Raw genomic sequence first — 21463 nt, 5'->3', positions numbered from 1 at the left:
CTTGACCCACATCACCTAGGAGTACCATCGGGTGCGTCCAAAATGATTTCCGAGCCTATGGTATGTTTGGCGCAAACCGTGCACCTATCTTGCACTGACACTGGCTCCCAACAGACCAAAACGAGATTCCACATGACCCACGACACCTAGGAGTACCATCGGGTGCATCCAAAATGATTTCCGAGCCTATGGTATGTTCGGCGCCAACCGTGCACCTATCTTCCACCGACACTGGCTCCCAACACATCGAAACGAGATTCCACTTGACCCACGTCACCTAGGAGTACCATCGGGTACGTCCAAAATGATTTCCAAGCCTATGGTATGTTCGGCGCAAACTGTGCACCTATCTTGCACCAAAACTGGCTCCCAATAGACCAAAACGAGATTCCACATGACCCACGTCACCTAGGAGTACCATCGGGTGCATCCAAAATGATTTCCGATCCTACAGAACGTTTGGCGCAAACCATGCACCTATCTTGCGTCAAGATTAGCACCACGTCCAAACGGACCGAACCAAGCTTCCGCTTGAGCCTCATCACGTACTAGTACCATTGGGTGCGTCCAAAATGATTTCTGAGCCTATGGTACACTCGGCGCAAACCGTGCACCTATCTTGCACCGACACCAACACTGTCTCCAAATGAACCAAAAAGAGATTCCACATTACCCACGTCACCTTGCAGTTCCATCGCACCTATCTTGCACCGACACTAGCTCCCAACGGACCAAAACGAGACTCCACATGACCCACGTCACCTAGGAGTACCATCGGGTGCGTCGAAAATGATTTCCGAGCCTATGGTATGTTCGGCGCAAACCGTGCATCTATCTTTCACTCACACTGGCTCCCAACAGACCGAAACGAGATTCCACTTGACCCACGTCACCAAGGAGTACCATCGAGTGCGTCCAAAATGATTTCTGAGCCTATGGTATGTTCGGTGCAAACCGTGCACCTAGCTTGCACCGACATAGGCTCCCAACAGACCGAAACAAGATTCCACATGACCCACGTCACCTAGGAGTACCATCGGGTGCATCCAAAATGATTTCCGATCCTACAGAACGTTTGGCGCAAACCGTGCACCTATGTTGCACCGACACCAACACTGTCTCCAAATGAACCAAAAAGAGATTCCACATTACCCATGTCACCTTGGAGTTCCATCGCACCTATCTTGCACCGACACTGGCTCCCAACGGACCAAAACGAGACTCCACATGACCCACGTCACCTAGGAGTACCATCGCGTGCGTCCAAAATGATTTCCGAGCCTATGGTATGTTCGGCGCAAACCGTGCACCTATCTTGCACCGACACTGGCTCCCAACAGACCGAAACAAGATTCCACTTGACCCACGTCACCAAGGAGTACCATCGGGTGCGTCTAAAATGATTTATGAGCCTATGGTATGTTCGGCGCAAAACGTGCACCTATCTTGCACCGACACTGGCTCCCAACAGACCAAAATGAGATTCCACATGACCCACGTCACCTAGGAGTACCATCGGGTGTGTCCAAAATGATTTCCGAGCCTATGGTATGTTCGGCGCAAACTGTGCACCTATCTTGCACCGACACTGGCTCCCAACGGACTGAAACAAGACTCCACATGACCCACATCACCTAGGAGTTCCATCGGGTGTGTCCAAAACGATTTCCGAGCCTATGGTATGTTCGGCGCCAACCGTGCACCTATCTTGCACCGACACTGGCTCCCAACAGACCGAAACGAGATTGCACTTGACCCACATCACCTAGGAGTACCATCGGGTGCGTCCAAAATGATTTCCGAGCCTATGGTATGTTTGGCGCAAACCGTGCACCTATCTTGCACTGACACTGGCTCCCAACAGACCAAAACGAGATTCCACATGACCCACGTCACCTAGGAGTACCATCGGGTGCATCCAAAATGATTTCCGAGCCTATGGTATGTTCGGCGCCAACCGTGCACCTATCTTGCACCAACACTGGCTCCCAACACACCGAAACGAGATTCCACTTGACCCACGTCACCTAGGAGTACCATCGGGTACGTCCAAAATGATTTCCGAGCCTATGGCATGTTCGGCGCAAACTGTGCACCTATCTTGCACCAAAACTGGCTCCCAACAGACCGAAACGAGATTCCACATGACCCACGTCACCTAGGAGTACCATCGGGTGCATCCAAAACGATTTCCGATCCTACAGAACGTTTGGCGCAAACCATGCACCTATCTTGCGTCAAGATTAGCACCACGTCCAAACGGACCGAACCAAGCTTCTGCTTGAGCCTCATCACGTACTAGTACCATTGGGTGCGTCCAAAATGATTTCTGAGCCTATGGTACACTCGGCGCAAACCGTGCACCTATCTTGCACCGACACCAACACTGTCTCCAAATGAACCAAAAAGAGATTCCACATTACCCACGTCACCTTGCAGTTCCATCGCACCTATCTTGCACCGACACTAGCTCCCAACGGACCAAAACGAGACTCCACATGACCCACGTCACCTAGGAGTACCATCGGGTGCGTCCAAAATGATTTCCGAGCCTATGGTATGTTCGGCGCAAACCGTGCATCTATCTTGCACTCACACTGGCTCCCAACAGACCGAAACGAGATTCCACTTGACCCACGTCACCAAGGAGTACCATCGAGTGCGTCCAAAATGATTTCTGAGCCTATGGTATGTTCGGTGCAAACTGTGCACCTATCTTGCACCGACACAGGCTCCCAACAGACCGAAACGAGATTCCACATGACCCACGTCACCTAGGAGTACCATCGGGTGCATCCAAAATGATTTCCGATCCTACAGAACGTTTGGCGCAAACCATGCACCTATGTTGCACCGACACCAACACTGTCTCCAAATGAACCAAAAAGAGATTCCACATTACCCATGTCACCTTGGAGTTCCATCACACCTATCTTGCACCGACACTGGCTCCCAACGGACCAAAACGAGACTCCACATGACCCACGTCACCTAGGAGTACCATCGCGTGCGTCCAAAATGATTTCCGAGCCTATGGTATGTTCGGCGCAAACCGTGCACCTATCTTGCACCGACACTGGCTCCCAACAGACCGAAACAAGATTCCACTTGACCCACGTCACCAAGGAGTACCATCGGGTGCGTCTAAAATGATTTATGAGCCTATGGTATGTTCGGCGCAAAACGTGCACCTATCTTGCACCGACACTGGCTCCCAACAGACCAAAATGAGATTCCACATGACCCACGTCACCTAGGAGTACCATCGGGTGCGTCCAAAATGATTTCCGAGCCTATGGTATGTTCGGCGCAAACTGTGCACCTATCTTGCACCGACACTGGCTCCCAACGGACTGAAACAAGACTCCACATGACCCACATCACCTAGGAGTTCCATCGGGTGTGTCCAAAACGATTTCCGAGCCTATGGTATGTTCGGCGCCAACCGTGCACCTATCTTGCACCGACACTGGCTCCCAACAGACCGAAATGAGATTGCACTTGACCCACATCACCTAGGAGTACCATCGGGTGCGTCCAAAATGATTTTCGAGCCTATGGTATGTTTGGCGCAAACCGTGCACCTATCTTGCACTGACACTGGCTCCCAACAGACCAAAACGAGATTCCACATGACCCACGTCACCTAGGAGTACCATCGGGTGCATCCATAATGATTTCTGAGCCTATGGTATGTTCGGCGCCAACCGTGCACCTATCTTGCACCAACACTGGCTCCCAACACACCAAAACGAGATTCCACTTGACCCACGTCACCTAGGAGTACCATCGGGTACGTCCAAAATGATTTCCGAGCCTATGGTATGTTCGGCGCAAACTGTGCACCTATCTTGCACCAAAACTGGCTCCCAACAGACCGAAACGAGATTCCACATGACCCACGTCACCTAGGAGTACCATCGGGTGCATCCAAAACGATTTCCGATCCTACAGAACGTTTGGCGCAAACCATGCACCTATCTTGCGTCAAGATTAGCACCACGTCCAAACGGACCGAACCAAGCTTCTGCTTGAGCCTCATCACGTACGAGTACCATTGGGTGCGTCCAAAATGATTTCTGAGCCTATGGTACACTCGGCGCAAACCGTGCACCTATCTTGCACCGACACCAACACTGTCTCCAAATGAACCAAAAAGAGATTCCACATTACCCACGTCACCTTGGAGTTCCATCGCACCTATCTTGCACCGACACTAGCTCCCAACGGACCAAAACGAGACTCCACATGACCCACGTCACCTAGGAGTACCATCGGGTGCGTCCAAAATGATTTACAAGCCTATGGTATGTTCGGCGCAAACCGTGCATCTATCTTGCACTGACATTGGCTCCCAACACACCGAAACGAGATTCCACTTGACCCACGTCACCTAGGAGTACCATCGAGTGCGTCCAAAATGATTTCTGAGCCTATGGTATGTTCGGTGCAAACCGTGCACCTATCTTGCACCGACACAGGCTCCCAACAGACCGAAACGAGATTCCACATGACCCACGTCACGTAGGAGTGCCATCGGGTGCATCTAAAATGATTTCCGATCCTACAGGACGTTTGGCGCAAACCGTGCACCTATGTTGCACCGACACCAACACTGTCTCCAAATGAACTAAAAAGAGATTCCACATTACCCATGTCACCTTGGAGTTCCATCGCACCTATCTTGCACCGACACTGGCTCCCAACGGACCAAAACGAGACTCCACATGACCCACGTCACCTAGGAGTACCATCGCGTGCGTCCAAAATGATTTCCAAGCCTATGGTATGTTCGGCGCAAACCGTGCACCTATCTTGCACCGACACTGGCTCCCAATAGACCGAAACAAGATTCCACTTGACCCACGTCACCAAGGAGTACCATCGGGTGCGTCTAAAATGATTTATGAGCCTATGGTATGTTCGGCGCAAAACGTGCACCTATCTTGCACCGACACTGGCTCCCAACAGACCGAAATGAGATTCCACATGACCCACGTCACCTAGGAGTACCATCGGGTGCGTCCAAAATGATTTCCGAGCCTATGGTATGTTCGGCGCAAACTGTGCACCTATCTTGCACCGACACTGGCTCCCAACGGACTGAAACAAGACTCCACAAAACCCACATCACCTAGGAGTTCCATCGGGTGTGTCCAAAACGATTTCCGAGCCTATGGTATGTTCGGCGCCAACCGTGCACCTATCTTGCACCGACACTGGCTCCCAACAGACCGAAACGAGATTCCACTTGACCCACATCACCCAGGAGTACCATCGGGTGCGTCCAAAATGATTTCCGAGCCTATGGTATGTTTGGCGCAAACCGTGCACCTATCTTGCACTGACACTGGCTCCCAACAGACCAAAACGAGATTCCACATGACCCACGTCACCTAGGAGTACCATCGGGTGCATCCAAAATGATTTCCGAGCCTATGGTATGTTCGGCGCCAACCGTGCACCTATCTTGCACCGACACTGGCTCCCAACGGACCAAAACGAGACTCCACATGACCCACGTCACCTAGGAGTACCATCGCGTGCGTCCAAAATGATTTCCGAGCCTATGGTATGTTCGGCGCAAACCGTGCACCTATCTTGCACCGACACTGGCTCCCAACAGACCGAAACAAGATTCCACTTGACCCACGTCACCAAGGAGTACCATCGGGTGCGTCTAAAATGATTTATGAGCCTATGGTATGTTCGGCGCAAAACGTGCACCTATCTTGCACCGACACTGGCTCCCAACAGACCAAAATGAGATTCCACATGACCCACGTCACCTAGGAGTACCATCGGGTGCGTCCAAAATGATTTCCGAGCCTATGGTATGTTCGGCGCAAACTGTGCACCTATCTTGCACCGACACTGGCTCCCAACGGACTGAAACAAGACTCCACATGACCCACATCACCTAGGAGTTCCATCGGGTGTGTCCAAAACGATTTCCGAGCCTATGGTATGTTCGGCGCCAACCGTGCACCTATCTTGCACCGACACTGGCTCCCAACAGACCGAAACGAGATTGCACTTGACCCACATCACCTAGGAGTACCATCGGGTGCGTCCAAAATGATTTTCGAGCCTATGGTATGTTTGGCGCAAACCGTGCACCTATCTTGCACTGACACTGGCTCCCAACAGACCAAAACGAGATTCCACATGACCCACGTCACCTAGGAGTACCATCGGGTGCATCCATAATGATTTCTGAGCCTATGGTATGTTCGGCGCCAACCGTGCACCTATCTTGCACCAACACTGGCTCCCAACACACCGAAACGAGATTCCACTTGACCCACGTCACCTAGGAGTACCATCGGGTACGTCCAAAATCATTTCCGAGCCTATGGTATGTTCGGCGCAAACTGTGCACCTATCTTGCACCAAAACTGGCTCCCAACAGACCGAAACGAGATTCCACATGACCCACGTCACCTAGGAGTACCATCGGGTGCATCCAAAACGATTTCCGATCCTACAGAACGTTTGGCGCAAACCATGCACCTATCTTGCGTCAAGATTAGCACCACGTCCAAACGGACCGAACCAAGCTTCTGCTTGAGCCTCATCACGTACGAGTACCATTGGGTGCGTCCAAAATGATTTCTGAGCCTATGGTACACTCGGCGCAAACCGTGCACCTATCTTGCACCGACACCAACACTGTCTCCAAATGAACCAAAAAGAGATTCCACATTACCCACGTCACCTTGGAGTTCCATCGCACCTATCTTGCACCGACACTAGCTCCCAACGGACCAAAACGAGACTCCACATGACCCACGTCACCTAGGAGTACCATCGGGTGCGTCCAAAATGATTTACAAGCCTATGGTATGTTCGGCGCAAACCGTGCATCTATCTTGCACTGACATTGGCTCCCAACACACCGAAACGAGATTCCACTTGACCCACGTCACCTAGGAGTACCATCGAGTGCGTCCAAAATGATTTCTGAGCCTATGGTATGTTCGGTGCAAACCGTGCACCTATCTTGCACCGACACAGGCTCCCAACAGACCGAAACGAGATTCCACATGACCCACGTCACGTAGGAGTACCATCGGGTGCATCTAAAATGATTTCCGATCCTACAGGACGTTTGGCGCAAACCGTGCACCTATGTTGCACCGACACCAACACTGTCTCCAAATGAACTAAAAAGAGATTCCACATTACCCATGTCACCTTGGAGTTCCATCGCACCTATCTTGCACCGACACTGGCTCCCAACGGACCAAAACGAGACTCCACATGACCCACGTCACCTAGGAGTACCATCGCGTGCGTCCAAAATGATTTCCGAGCCTATGGTATGTTCGGCGCAAACCGTGCACCTATCTTGCACCGACACTGGCTCCCAATAGACCGAAACAAGATTCCACTTGACCCACGTCACCAAGGAGTACCATCGGGTGCGTCTAAAATGATTTATGAGCCTATGGTATGTTCGGCGCAAAACGTGCACCTATCTTGCACCGACACTGGCTCCCAACAGACCGAAATGAGATTCCACATGACCCACGTCACCTAGGAGTACCATCGGGTGCGTCCAAAATGATTTCCGAGCCTATGGTATGTTCGGCGCAAACTGTGCACCTATCTTGCACCGACACTGGCTCCCAACGGACTGAAACAAGACTCCACAAAACCCACATCACCTAGGAGTTCCATCGGGTGTGTCCAAAACGATTTCCGAGCCTATGGTATGTTCGGCGCCAACCGTGCACCTATCTTGCACCGACACTGGCTCCCAACAGACCGAAACGAGATTCCACTTGACCCACATCACCTAGGAGTACCATCGGGTGCGTCCAAAATGATTTCCGAGCCTATGGTATGTTTGGCGCAAACCGTGCACCTATCTTGCACTGACACTGGCTCCCAACAGACCAAAACGAGATTCCACATGACCCACGTCACCTAGGAGTACCATCGGGTGCATCCAAAATGATTTCCGAGCCTATGGTATGTTCGGCGCCAACCGTGCACCTATCTTGCACCGACACTGGCTCCCAACACACCGAAACGAGATTCCACTTGACCCACGTCACCTAGGAGTACCATCGGGTACGTCCAAAATGATTTCTGAGCCTATGGTATGTTCGGCGCAAACTGTGCACCTATCTTGCACCAAAACTGGCTCCCAATAGACCGAAACGAGATTCCACATGACCCACGTCACCTAGGAGTACCATCGGGTGCATCCAAAACGATTTCCGATCCTACAGAACGTTTGGCGCAAACCATGCACCTATCTTGCGTCAAGATTAGCACCACGTCCAAACGGACCGAACCAAGCTTCCGCTTGAGCCTCATCACGTACTAGTACCATTGGGTGCGTCCAAAATGATTTCTGAGCCTATGGTACACTCGACGCAAACCGTGCACCTATCTTGCACCGACACCAACACTGTCTCCAAATGAACCAAAAAGAGATTCCACATTACCCACGTCACCTTGCAGTTCCATCGCACCTATCTTGCACCGACACTAGCTCCCAACGGACCAAAATGAGACTCCACATGACCCACGTCACCTAGGAGTACCATCGGGTGCGTCCAAAATGATTTACGAGCCTATGGTATGTTCGGCGCAAACCGTGCATCTATCTTGCACTGACACTGGCTCCCAACAGACCGAAACGAGATTCCATTTGACCCACGTCACCTAGGAGTACCATCGGGTGCATCCAAAACGATTTCCGATCCTACAGAACGTTTGGCGCAAACCATGCACCTATCTTGCGTCAAGATTAGCACCACGTCCAAACGGACCGAACCAAGCTTCTGCTTGAGCCTCATCACGTACGAGTACCATTGGGTGCGTCCAAAATGATTTCTGAGCCTATGGTACACTCGGCGCAAACCGTGCACCTATCTTGCACCGACACCAACACTGTCTCCAAATGAACCAAAAAGGGATTCCACATTACCCACGTCACCTTGGAGTTCCATCGCACCTATCTTGCACCGACACTAGCTCCCAACGGACCAAAACGAGACTCCACATGACCCACGTCACCTAGGAGTACCATCGGGTGCGTCCAAAATGATTTACGAGCCTATGGTATGTTCGGCGCAAACCGTGCATCTATCTTGCACTGACATTGGCTCCCAACACACCGAAACGAGATTCCACTTGACCCACGTCACCTAGGAGTTCCATCGGGTACGTCCAAAATGATTTCCGAGCCTATGGTATGTTCGGCACAAACTGTGCACCTATCTTGCACCAAAACTGGCTCCCAACAGACCGAAACGAGATTCCACATGACCCACGTCACCTAGGAGTACCATCGGGTGCATCCAAAACGATTTCCGATCCTACAGAACGTTTGGCGCAAACCATGCACCTATCTTGCGTCAAGATTAGCACCACGTCCAAACGGACCGAACCAAGCTTCTGCTTGAGCCTCATCACGTACGAGTACCATTGGGTGCGTCCAAAATGATTTCTGAGCCTATGGTACACTCGGCGCAAACCGTGCACCTATCTTGCACCGACACCAACACTGTCTCCAAATGAACCAAAAAGAGATTCCACATTACCCACGTCACCTTGGAGTTCCATCGCACCTATCTTGCACCGACACTAGCTCCCAACGGACCAAAACGAGACTCCACATGACCCACGTCACCTAGGAGTACCATCGGGTGCGTCCAAAATGATTTACGAGCCTATGGTATGTTCGGCGCAAACCGTGCATCTATCTTGCACTGACATTTGCTCCCAACACACCGAAACGAGATTCCACTTGACCCACGTAACCTAGGAGTACCATCGAGTGCGTCCAAAATGATTTCTGAGCCTATGGTATGTTCGGTGCAAACCGTGCACCTATCTTGCACCGACACAGGCTCCCAACAGACCGAAACGAGATTCCACATGACCCACGTCACGTAGGAGTACCATCGGGTGCATCCAAAATGATTTCCGATCCTACAGGACGTTTGGCGCAAACCGTGCACCTATGTTGCACCGACACCAACACTGTCTCCAAATGAACTAAAAAGAGATTCCACATTGCCCATGTCACCTTGGAGTTCCATCGCACCTATCTTGCACCGACACTGGCTCCCAACGGACCAAAACGAGACTCCACATGACCCACGTCACCTAGGAGTACCATCGCGTGCGTCCAAAATGATTTCCGAGCCTATGGTATGTTCGGCGCAAACCGTGCACCTATCTTGCACCGACACTGGCTCCCAATAGACCGAAACAAGATTCCACTTGACCCACGTCACCAAGGAGTACCATCGGGTGCGTCTAAAATGATTTATGAGCCTATGGTATGTTCGGCGCAAAACGTGCACCTATCTTGCACCGACACTGGCTCCCAACAGACCGAAATGAGATTCCACATGACCCACGTCACCTAGGAGTACCATCGGGTGCGTCCAAAATGATTTCCGAGCCTATGGTATGTTCGGCGCAAACTGTGCACCTATCTTGCACCGACACTGGCTCCCAACGGACTGAAACAAGACTCCACAAAACCCACATCACCTAGGAGTTCCATCGGGTGTGTCCAAAATGATTTCCGAGCCTATGGTATGTTCGGCGCCAACCGTGCACCTATCTTGCACCGACACTGGCTCCCAACAGACCGAAACGAGATTCCACTTGACCCACATCACCTAGGAGTACCATCGGGTGCGTCCAAAATGATTTCCGAGCCTATGGTATGTTTGGCGCAAACCGTGCACCTATCTTGCACTGACACTGGCTCCCAACAGACCAAAACGAGATTCCACATGACCCACGTCACCTAGGAGTACCATCGGGTGCATCCAAAATGATTTCCGAGCCTATGGTATGTTCGGCGCCAACCGTGCACCTATCTTGCACCGACACTGGCTCCCAACACACCGAAACGAGATTCCACTTGACCCACGTCACCTAGGAGTACCATCGGGTACGTCCAAAATGATTTCCGAGCCTATGGTATGTTCGGCGCAAACTGTGCACCTATCTTGCACCAAAACTGGCTCCCAATAGACCGAAACGAGATTCCACATGACCCACGTCACCTAGGAGTACCATCGGGTGCATCCAAAACGATTTCCGATCCTACAGAACGTTTGGCGCAAACCATGCACCTATCTTGCGTCAAGATTAGCACCACGTCCAAACGGACTAATGAGGACATTCCTAGCATTCACTCATCTTCAAATGAAACTCCACTTGATATAGCTGGTCCAATTACAAGAAGTAGAGCTAAACAATTGGAGAAGGAAATTCATTCTCAGGTGAACGCTAACCTTATGTTTAATAATCAGTTTATGTTGAATGAGCCTATACTTTTGAGTTCTTGTTCCAATGTCCTTAGGAATGATGGAGTGTATGAACCAACATGGGATGAAGATGGATTCAAGCCTCTGGACATTTGAACCAAGAAGCCTATGGTGTGCAAGAATAAAATGGTGGTTCATCACCTTTGCATGGAAATGCAACCAGAAGCTAGATGACTGATACATGGTACGAATTCCAAGCATCACCGCGGACAGAATACAAGGAGTTAGACGGTGTTCTATATGTGGATGGAAGCGTCTTCAAGTCTACTTTCCAGCCCATCAAACGGCTCATTATTTGGACCTCCCAATAAAGAGTTATGCTCATTTTAGTAACTGCTATCAGAAGCTGAAAGACGCGCGAACCAGCCACGAAATCCACTGGTGCATGCGCATGCTGCCATTTACTCCAAGCTGAACGTCCCTATCCCTATATATATCTTGTACTAGACAATGAAAGGTCAGATCTTGATTAGCTGAATTCAGAATACACAAACTCGTGGAGTTTTGTTTATGCGTGAGTCTTGAGAGGCTTGCAAACTTGTTCTTTCGATTCCTGAGGGAGTTGTAGAACGCCGAACTGCGGTTCACCCAGTTTGTGCCTTCACGTCTAAACGGCGTGATTGCGTGGGCTGTTCGTCGGTACGTGGAAGGGTGATTGTCTCGGTAGTTCGTCGCGTGGACAGCCTCGCGGTGCATTGCCTCTTCACCAGGTCGCGCAACGACAATTTATCAAGTTCGCAGATCCTACGAGAAGATCGGGCCACAACAACTTGCTACACGTGCTGCATAGACGTGTGCACATCATCTGGTACCAGAGCCTCCGTTTACTCGTTAGGATTGTTCTTGTTTTTGGTAGGATAGAGTTTATATACCTACTGTCCACTAATAGCCAAAAAAAAAAGAAAACCTACAGCCCAAATTCATACGTGCTACTGATCTTGTAGTTTGCTTTATCGAGTTTTAATCCTTTAAGATTTGTCTAGTTGCTGAATTTTTCTTTTCCACATCATTCTAGTTGTTATCATTGTTCTAATCATCAAATCGCTTGCTGCATGTACCCACCCATCCCACCCTTGTTCTAATCGTCATTGCTTGCTGCATATATATAACTAAAAAAAAACCACCCGTTCCACCCTTGTTTTCTACCTGCCACAAATTCCCCACCCGAGTTTCTTGTTTTTGTGCTGCGCCTTCCATCTTAGTTGATCCTTATGTGCCCCTTTAGTTGAAAGTTGTGCTGCGTTTCTCACAAAGGTTAAAAGAAAAGATGTATATGGGTCAAAAGAAGGACTGAAAACAACGAGTTCTTGTTCAAAAAAAAAGGAAAGAAAAGAAATAAAAGAGAATTGTGTTCAGCACACCACAAAGGGGTTTGGGCAGCAACAAGTTTCGGTTGGTGCAATTGGTGTTCATCTATCCACTTCCTACATCTTGTTCCTTTCTTTGAGCATCTTTTCCTTTATATTCAGCAACTTAGACTTGAGTTCTTGGATTATTATTCGGTTTTGCATTACTACATTTCAGCGCATTCCATTTACATATTACCCCACCAAGCTCCACTTAAAAGCACCGTGAGCTGTTGCACCGTAGTCTCTTCACTCTTCCACTACAGATTGCAGCCCTGGTTCTTGCCCTTTCCAGGAAGAGAAAGAACTTGTTCAGCAAGTGGTGAGGGAGTGATTCCACATATATTCCACATATATATTGTCCTTTTTTTCCCCTCTACTAATATGGCAGGACGTGGAGATGGTGCCGCTGTTTCGGTGGAGGAATTCCAGGAGCTGCGTACACAAATGAATGATTTGATGCAACAACTACAAACTCTCCAATTGAACATGCCTCATAGAGAACCACCACCAAATGAGGATGATGACAATGAGGATAACGAGGCACCACGTCGTGCCGCTGGTCATGGACATGGACGTGGTGGGTTTGGCCATGGTTTTGGTCGTGCTCGGCGCGTTCTAGTTGGAGGTAGAGATTATGATGGTGATGATGATATGTTGTCCGACATGGATGATCATCGACATGGTGGTGGCCATCATGGTTATCGTGACCGCCATCGTCGTCGTAATGATGATGGTTTAAGAAACGTGAAAGTGTCTATTCCCCCTTTCAGCGGACAGGAGAATGCTGATGCTTATTTTGAATGGGAGACCAAGGTGGAACAAATATTTGATTTGTATGAATACTCTGCTGAAAAGAAGGCAACGCTTGCAGCCATTAAGTTTAAAGGCTATGCCATAACTTGGTGGAATCAGGTCCGTACTGAATATCAGAGAGTTGGGCATGTTCGTATAACTTGGGAAGACATGAAGAGAGAAATGCGACGTCGTTTTGTTCCAGCATATTACTCTCGTGATCTACATTTGAAGCTGAAACGTCTTGTGCAAGGTACTCATACTGTTGATGAATATTTTCAAGAATTGGAAATGTGTGTACTTCGTACAGGGATAACTGAAGATGAGGAATCCACAATGGCTCGGTTTCTAGTTGGCCTCAATAAACCTATTGCTGATAAAGTGGATATGACAACCTACACATGTCTCACCGAGTTGGTTCATTTTGCAAAGAGGGCTGAAAGGCAAATTGCTACGTCTTACAAATACAATGCTTCATGGCGTCATTCCCAACAGCAAGGGGATGTCACGCCTCAATTCCAACAGCAAGGAGCTGCAACGCCCAAATCCTCATCTCGTGGAGCAAATAGATATCTTCCAACTTCTTCCAAACAATTGGATGTGAAAGGTAAAGCTGCGAGTTCAAGTCAGCCCACTTCTTCTACTGCAGCCACCCAACGCAAGACAAGCAAGATTGAGTGTTTTAAGTGTGGTGGTCATGGGCATAAGCAAGCTGAATGTCCCAATCGTCGTACTATTATTGCACTTGCTGATGGTTCTTATGATTCCCAAAGTGAAGAGGAGGATGAGTTTAACAATGTATTTGCAGATCTTAATCTTGACACTTGTGAGTATTCAGCAGAGGATGGTACATTTGAGCTAGGTCTAAATTGTTTAGCCATTCAACCTATTCCAACTTTTGCTCACAATGACCTATTACAAGATGTTGTTTCTCCATCTTTCGACGAGATTACTAGTGATGATTTTGATGAGTTGCTTGCTGATTTTCCTGATTTGACGCGTTCTATAATGAACACACCATCTCCTTCTTTGGTGGTGAGGCGAGTTCTTTCCACTCAATTTGTTGCTGCTGAACAAGGACAACGCCATAATTTGTTTCAATCCAGATGCAAAGTGAAAGGACAAGTGTGCCGTTTCATCATAGATGGTGGGAGCTGCAATAATATTGTTAGTGCTTTGCTTGTTGAGAAGCTTGGCTTGCAGCCACGTCGCCATCCACATCCATACCATATGCAATGGTTGAATAATTCTGGGACAGTTAAGGTTTCAGCCATGATTCGTTTGTCATTTTCCATTGGTGATTATCATGGAGAGGTGGATTGTGATATTGTCCCCATGCAAGCATGCCATCTGCTGCTTGGTCGGCCTTGGCAATTTGATGTGGACTCGGTGCATTTTGGACGGTCTAACAAACACACTTTCATTCACAATGACAAGAAGGTGGTTCTTATTCCATTATCTCCAGAGGAGATACATGCTTCAGATATGGCTCGCAAGAAAAGAGAGGAATCTGACAAAAGAAAATTGAGTGAGATCCCCAACACAAGTAAGGGAGAGAGTTCTAACCCATCCAGCCACATAAAGACTCATGCCAATCCTAAACAGCCACGCCACACTGAGTGTCTCTTTGTGAGCAAGAGTGATATGAGAGAAGTGAGAAACACCATAGCCCCATTCTTTGTGCTCTTGCACAAGGAGGTCCTACTTTCAACTAACGATTTACCTTCATCGCTGCCTAGTGTTGTTCTTGATCTCTTACAGGACTTCGAAGATGTTTTTCCCGATGAGATACCAGCTGGACTTCCTCCACTCCGTGGAATTGAGCATCAAATTGATTTGGTACCAGGTGCTTCTCTTCCAAATCGTCCAGCCTACCGCACCAATCCCATAGAGACAAAGGAAATTCAGCGACAGGTAAAAGAGCTTTTGGACAAAGGGTATGTTCGTGAATCCTTATCACCATGTGCTGTTCCCGTTCTTTTAGTTCCAAAGAAAGATGGCTCTTGGCGCATGTGTGTTGATTGTCGTGCTATCAATGCTATAACTGTTCGATATCGCCATCCCATTCCACGACTTGATGACATGTTAGATGAATTGAGTGGTTCCATCATTTTCACCAAGATTGATTTGCGTAGTGGCTATCATCAAATCCGCATGAAACTTGGTGATGAATGGAAAACAGCGTTTAAAACCAAAATTGGTCTCTATGAATGGCTTGTGATGCCATTTGGCTTGACAAATGCTCCTTCAACTTTTATGCGCTTAATGAACCATGTTTTACGAGCTTTCATTGGCAAGTTTGTAGTTGTTTATTTTGATGATATTCTAATCTATAGCAAATCATTTGATGAACATCTTGATCATATCCATCAAGTACTTGCTGTTTTGAGGGAAGAGAAATTGTATGGCAACATTGCTAAGTGCACCTTTTGCACAGACCGTGTTGTTTTCCTTGGCTTTGTTGTTTCCGCAGATGGTATTCAGGTTGATGAAGAGAAGGTTAAAGCAATACAGGATTGGCCTACACCTACAAATGTGAGTCAAGTTCGAAGTTTTCATGGTCTTGCAGGTTTTTACAGGCGTTTTGTTAAAGATTTCAGCACCATCGCTGCACCCCTCAACAATTTGACAAAGAAGGATGTTCCATTCAAGTGGGGTGATGAACAAGACCAAGCCTTCAATGAGCTGAAAACAAAGCTTTGTGAAGCACCGCTGCTACAACTTCCTGATTTTGGTAAGACATTTGAGATCGAATGTGATGCAAGTGGTATTGGCATAGGAGGTGTACTCCTGCAAGAAGGTAAACCTGTTGCCTACTTTTCTGAAAAGCTAAATGGTCCACATCTGAATTACTCGGTTTATGACAAAGAGCTTTATGCCTTAGTTCGCGTTTTGGAAGTTTGGCACCATTATTTGTTACCTAAAGAATTTGTCATCCATTCTGATCATGAAGCTTTGAAATATCTAAAAAGTCAAGGCAAACTGAACCGTAGACATGCTAAATGGATTGAGTTCATTGAAACATTTCCCTATGTTGTAAAACATAAGCGTGGAAAAGATAACATTGTTGCTGATGCCTTATCACGGAGATGTGGTTTGGTTACACAATTAGATACAAAAGTGCTTGGTTTGGAATCCATTAAAACACTCTATGCAGCTGATTCTGATTTTAAAGAACCTTTCTCTCATTGCATTGCTGGAAAAGGCTGGGACAAGTATTATGTGCATGATGGTTTTTTATTTCGCACTAACAAACTATGCATTCCAGCCTGCTCGATTCGTCCGTTTCTTTTGCAGGAAGCACATGCTGGTGGCTTAGCTGGTCATTTTGGCGTCAAAAAGACATTGGACATGCTCTCCGATCATTTCTTTTGGCCACATATGCGACGTGATGTCCAGCGACATGTTGCACGCTGCATAATCTGCTTGAAAGCTAAGTCCCGCCTTAATCCCCATGGTCTTTATACTCCATTACCAGTTCCGAATGTACCTTGGGAAGATATATCCATGGATTTTATTTTGGGGTTACCTCGGTCTCAGAGGGGGAGGGATTCTATCTTTGTTGTTGTTGACCGATTCTCTAAAATGGCACATTTTATTCCATGTCATAAGAACGACGATGCTTCACACGTTGCTGATTTGTTTTTTAGGGAGATCGTTCGTTTACATGGAGTACCAAGGACTATTGTTTCAGATCGGGATACAAAATTTCTAAGCTATTTTTGGAAGACGTTATGGGCTAAACTTGGTACAAAGTTGTTATTTTCCACCACTTGTCATCCACAAACCGATGGGCAAACTGAAGTTGTCAACCGTACCTTGTCCACCATGTTGCGTGCTGTGTTGAAAAAGAATTTGAAGCAGTGGGAAGACTGCCTTCCACATGTTGAATTTGCTTATAACAGGGCAGTCCATTCCACAACAAACTTTTGTCCATTTGAAATTGTTTATGGGTTTAAACCGCATACTCCCATGGATCTTTTGCCTTTACCATTACAGGAACAAGTTAACTTGGATGCAGCAAAGAGATCAGATTTTCTCAAGAAGCTACATGATGAGACAAGAAGGAATATCGAGAAGAAATCAGCACAATATGCAAAGCAAGCGAACAAAGGTAAGAAGAAGGTTACATTCCAGCCCGGAGACCTCGTGTGGTTGCATCTACGCAAGGATCGATTTCCCCAACAGCGCAAGAGTAAGTTATCTCCTAGGGGTGATGGTCCGTTCAAGGTTTTACACAAGATAAATGATAATGCTTACAAAATTGAGCTGCCACCCGAATACTCCAATGTGAGTACAACATTCAATGTCAAAGACTTGCTTCCATTTGATGGTGAGCCTGAGTCGAGGACGACTCCTTCTCAAGAGGGGGAGGCTAATGAGGACATTCCTAGCATTCACTCATCTTCAAATGAAACTCCACTTGATATAGCTGGTCCAATTACAAGAAGTAGAGCTAAACAATTGGAGAAGGAAATTCATTCTCAGGTGAACGCTAACCTTATGTTTAATAATCAGTTTATGTTGAATGAGCCTATACTTTTGAGTTCTTGTTCCAATGTCCTTAGGAATGATGGAGTGTATGAACCAACATGGGATGAAGATGGATTCAAGCCTCTGGACATTTGAACCAAGAAGCCTATGGTGTGCAAGAATAAAATGGTGGTTCATCACCTTTGCATGGAAATGCAACCAGAAGCTAGATGACTGATACATGGTACGAATTCCAAGCATCACCGCGGACAGAATACAAGGAGTTAGACGGTGTTCTATATGTGGATGGAAGCGTCTTCAAGTCTACTTTCCAGCCCATCAAACGGCTCATTATTTGGACCTCCCAATAAAGAGTTATGCTCATTTTAGTAACTGCTATCAGAAGCTGAAAGACGCGCGAACCAGCCACGAAATCCACTGGTGCATGCGCATGCTGCCATTTACTCCAAGCTGAACGTCCCTATCCCTATATATATCTTGTACTAGACAATGAAAGGTCAGATCTTGATTAGCTGAATTCAGAATACACAAACTCGTGGAGTTTTGTTTATGCGTGAGTCTTGAGAGGCTTGCAAACTTGTTCTTTCGATTCCTGAGGGAGTTGTAGAACGCCGAACTGCGGTTCACCCAGTTTGTGCCTTCACGTCTAAACGGCGTGATTGCGTGGGCTGTTCGTCGGTACGTGGAAGGGTGATTGTCTCGGTAGTTCGTCGCGTGGACAGCCTCGCGGTGCATTGCCTCTTCACCAGGTCGCGCAACGACAATTTATCAAGTTCGCAGATCCTACGAGAAGATCGGGCCACAACAACTTGCTACACGTGCTGCATAGACGTGTGCACATCACGGACCGAACCAAGCTTCCGCTTGAGCCTCGTCACGTACTAGTACCATTGGGTGCGTCCAAAATGATTTCTGAGCCTATGGTACACTCGACGCAAACCGTGCACCTATCTTGCACCGACACCAACACTGTCTCCAAATGAACCAAAAAGAGATTCCACATTACCCACGTCACCTTGCAGTTCCATCGCACCTATCTTGCACCGACACTAGCTCCCAACGGACCAAAACGAGACTCCACATGACCCACGTCACCTAGGAGTACCATCGGGTGCGTCCAAAATGATTTACGAGCCTATGGTATGTTCGGCGCAAACCGTGCATCTATCTTGCACTGACACTGGCTCCCAACAGACCGAAACGAGATTCCATTTGACCCACGTCACCTAGGAGTACCATCGAGTGCGTCCAAAATGATTTCTGAGCCTATGGTATGTTCGGGGCAAACCGTGCACCTATCTTGCACCGACACAGGCTCCCAACAGACCGAAACGAGATTCCACATGACCCACGTCACCTAGGAGTACCATCGGGTGCATCCAAAATGATTTCCGATCCTACAGAACGTTTGGCGCAAACCGTGCACCTATGTTGCACCGACACCAACACTGTCTCCAAATGAACCAAAAAGAGATTCCACATTACCCATGTCACCTTGGAGTTCCATCGCACCTATCTTGCACCGACACTGGCTCCCAACAGACCAAAACGAGACTCCACATGACCCACGTCACCTAGGAGTACCATCGCGTGCGTCCAAAATGATTTCCGAGCCTATGGTATGTTCGGCGCAAACCGTGCACCTATCTTGCACCGACACTGGCTCCCAACAGACCGAAACAAGATTCCACTTGACCCACGTCACCAAGGAGTACCATCAGGTGCGTCTAAAATGATTTATGAGCCTATGGTATGTTCGGCGCAAAACGTGCACCTATCTTGCACCGACACTGGCTCCCAACAGACCGAAATGAGATTCCACATGACCCACGTCACCTAGGAGTACCATCGGGTGCGTCCAAATTGATTTCCGAGCCTATGGTATGTTCGGCGCAAACTGTGCACCTATCTTGCACCGACACTGGCTCCCAACGGACTGAAACAAGACTCCACATGACCCACATCACCTAGGAGTTCCATCGGGTGTGTCCAAAATGATTTCCGAGCCTATGGTATGTTTGGCGCCAACCGTGCACCTATCTTGCACCGACACTGGCTCCCAACAGACCGAAACGAGATTCCACTTGACCCACATCACCTAGGAGTACCATCGGGTGCGTCCAAAATGATTTCTGAGCCTATGGTATGTTTGGCGCAAACCGTGCACCTATCTTGCACTGACACTGGCTCCCAACAGACCAAAACGAGATTCCACATGACCCACGTCACCTAGGAGTTCCATCGGGTGTGTCCAAAATGATTTCCGAGGCTATGGTATGTTCGGCGCCAACCGTGCACCTATCTTGCACCGACACTGGCTCCCAACACACCGAAACGAGATTCCACTTGACCCACGTCACCTAGGAGTACCATCGGGTACGTCCAAAATGATTTCTGAGCCTATGGTATGTTCGGCGCAAACTGTGCACCTATCTTGCACCAAAACTGGCTCCCAACAGACCGAAACGAGATTCCACATGACCCACGTCACCTAGGAGTACCATCGGGTGCATCCAAAACAATTTCCGATCCTACAGAACGTTTGGCGCAAACCATGCACCTATCTTGCGTCATGATTAGCACCACGTCCAAACGGACCGAACCAAGCTTCTGCTTGAGCCTCATCACGTACGAGTACCATTGGGTGCGTCCAAAATGATTTCTGAGCCTATGGTACACTCGGCGCAAACCGTGCACCTATCTTGCACCGACACCAACACTGTCTCCAAATGAACCAAAAAGAGATTCCACATTACGCACGTCACCTTGCAGTTCCATCGTACCTATCTTGCACCGACACTAGCTCCCAACGGACCAAAACGAGACTCCACATGACCCACGTCACCTAGGAGTACCATCGGGTGCGTCCAAAATGATTTACGAGCCTATGGTATGTTCGGCGCAAACCGTGCATCTATCTTGCACTGACACTCGTTCCCAACACACCGAAACGAGATTCCACATGACCCACATCACCTAGGAGTACCATCGGGTGCATCCAAAATGAATTCCGATCCTTCAGAACGTTTGGCGCAAACCGTGCACCTATGTTGCACCGACACCAACACTGTCTCCAAATGAACCAAAAAGAGATTCCACATTACCCATGTCACCTTGGAGTTCCATCGCACCTATCTTGCACCGACACTGGCTCCCAACGGACCAAAACGAGACTCCACATGACCCACGTCACCTAGGAGTACCATCGCGTGCATCCAAAATGATTTCCGAGCCTATGGTATGTTCAGCGCAAACCGTGCACCTATCTTGCACCGACACTGGCTCCCAACAGACCGAAACAAGATTCCACTTGACCCACGTCACCAAGGAGTACCATCGGGTGCGTCTAAAAAGATTTATGAGCCTATGGTATGTTCGGCACAAACCGTGCGCCTATCTTGCACCGACACTGGCTCCCAACAGACCGAAATGAGATTCCACATGACCCACGTCACCTAGGAGTACCATCGGGTGCGTCCAAAATGATTTCCGAGCCTATGGTATGTTCGACGCAAACTG

At 48.4% G+C, this 21463-nt stretch overlaps 1 protein-coding gene across 1 annotated transcript; it reads left to right on the top strand.

The window, feature by feature from the left end:
* The first annotated feature begins 13039 nt into the window (after positions 1–13039).
* Positions 13040–18079, top strand: LOC136534190 (uncharacterized). The gene is made up of 4 exons (XM_066526653.1): positions 13040–14973; positions 15067–15364; positions 15443–17016; positions 17377–18079. The coding sequence occupies exons 1-4, from the start codon at positions 13040–13042 to the stop codon at positions 18077–18079; spliced, it is 4509 nt and encodes a 1502-aa protein (XP_066382750.1).
* The last annotated feature ends 3384 nt before the right edge of the window (positions 18080–21463 follow it).

The sequence above is a fragment of the Miscanthus floridulus genome, unplaced genomic scaffold (genome assembly GCF_019320115.1).
Source record: "Miscanthus floridulus cultivar M001 unplaced genomic scaffold, ASM1932011v1 os_1632_4, whole genome shotgun sequence".
Lineage (NCBI taxonomy): Eukaryota > Viridiplantae > Streptophyta > Magnoliopsida > Poales > Poaceae > Miscanthus > Miscanthus floridulus.
The sequence above is the reverse complement of the archived record's forward strand: the minus strand, read 5'-3'. Positions and strand labels throughout refer to the sequence as shown.

Coding starts and splice junctions, on each gene's coding strand:
- LOC136534190 (XM_066526653.1), top strand. CDS start 13,040: ATGGCAGGACGTGGAGATGGTGCCGCTGTTTCGGTGGAGGAATTCCAG. Junction 15,365..15,442: donor CAAAGGAAATTCAGCGACAG/GTAAAAGAGCTT, acceptor TTAGTTCCAAAG/AAAGATGGCTCTTGGCGCAT. Junction 17,017..17,376: donor AGGGATTCTATCTTTGTTGT/TGTTGACCGATT, acceptor TTCCACAACAAA/CTTTTGTCCATTTGAAATTG.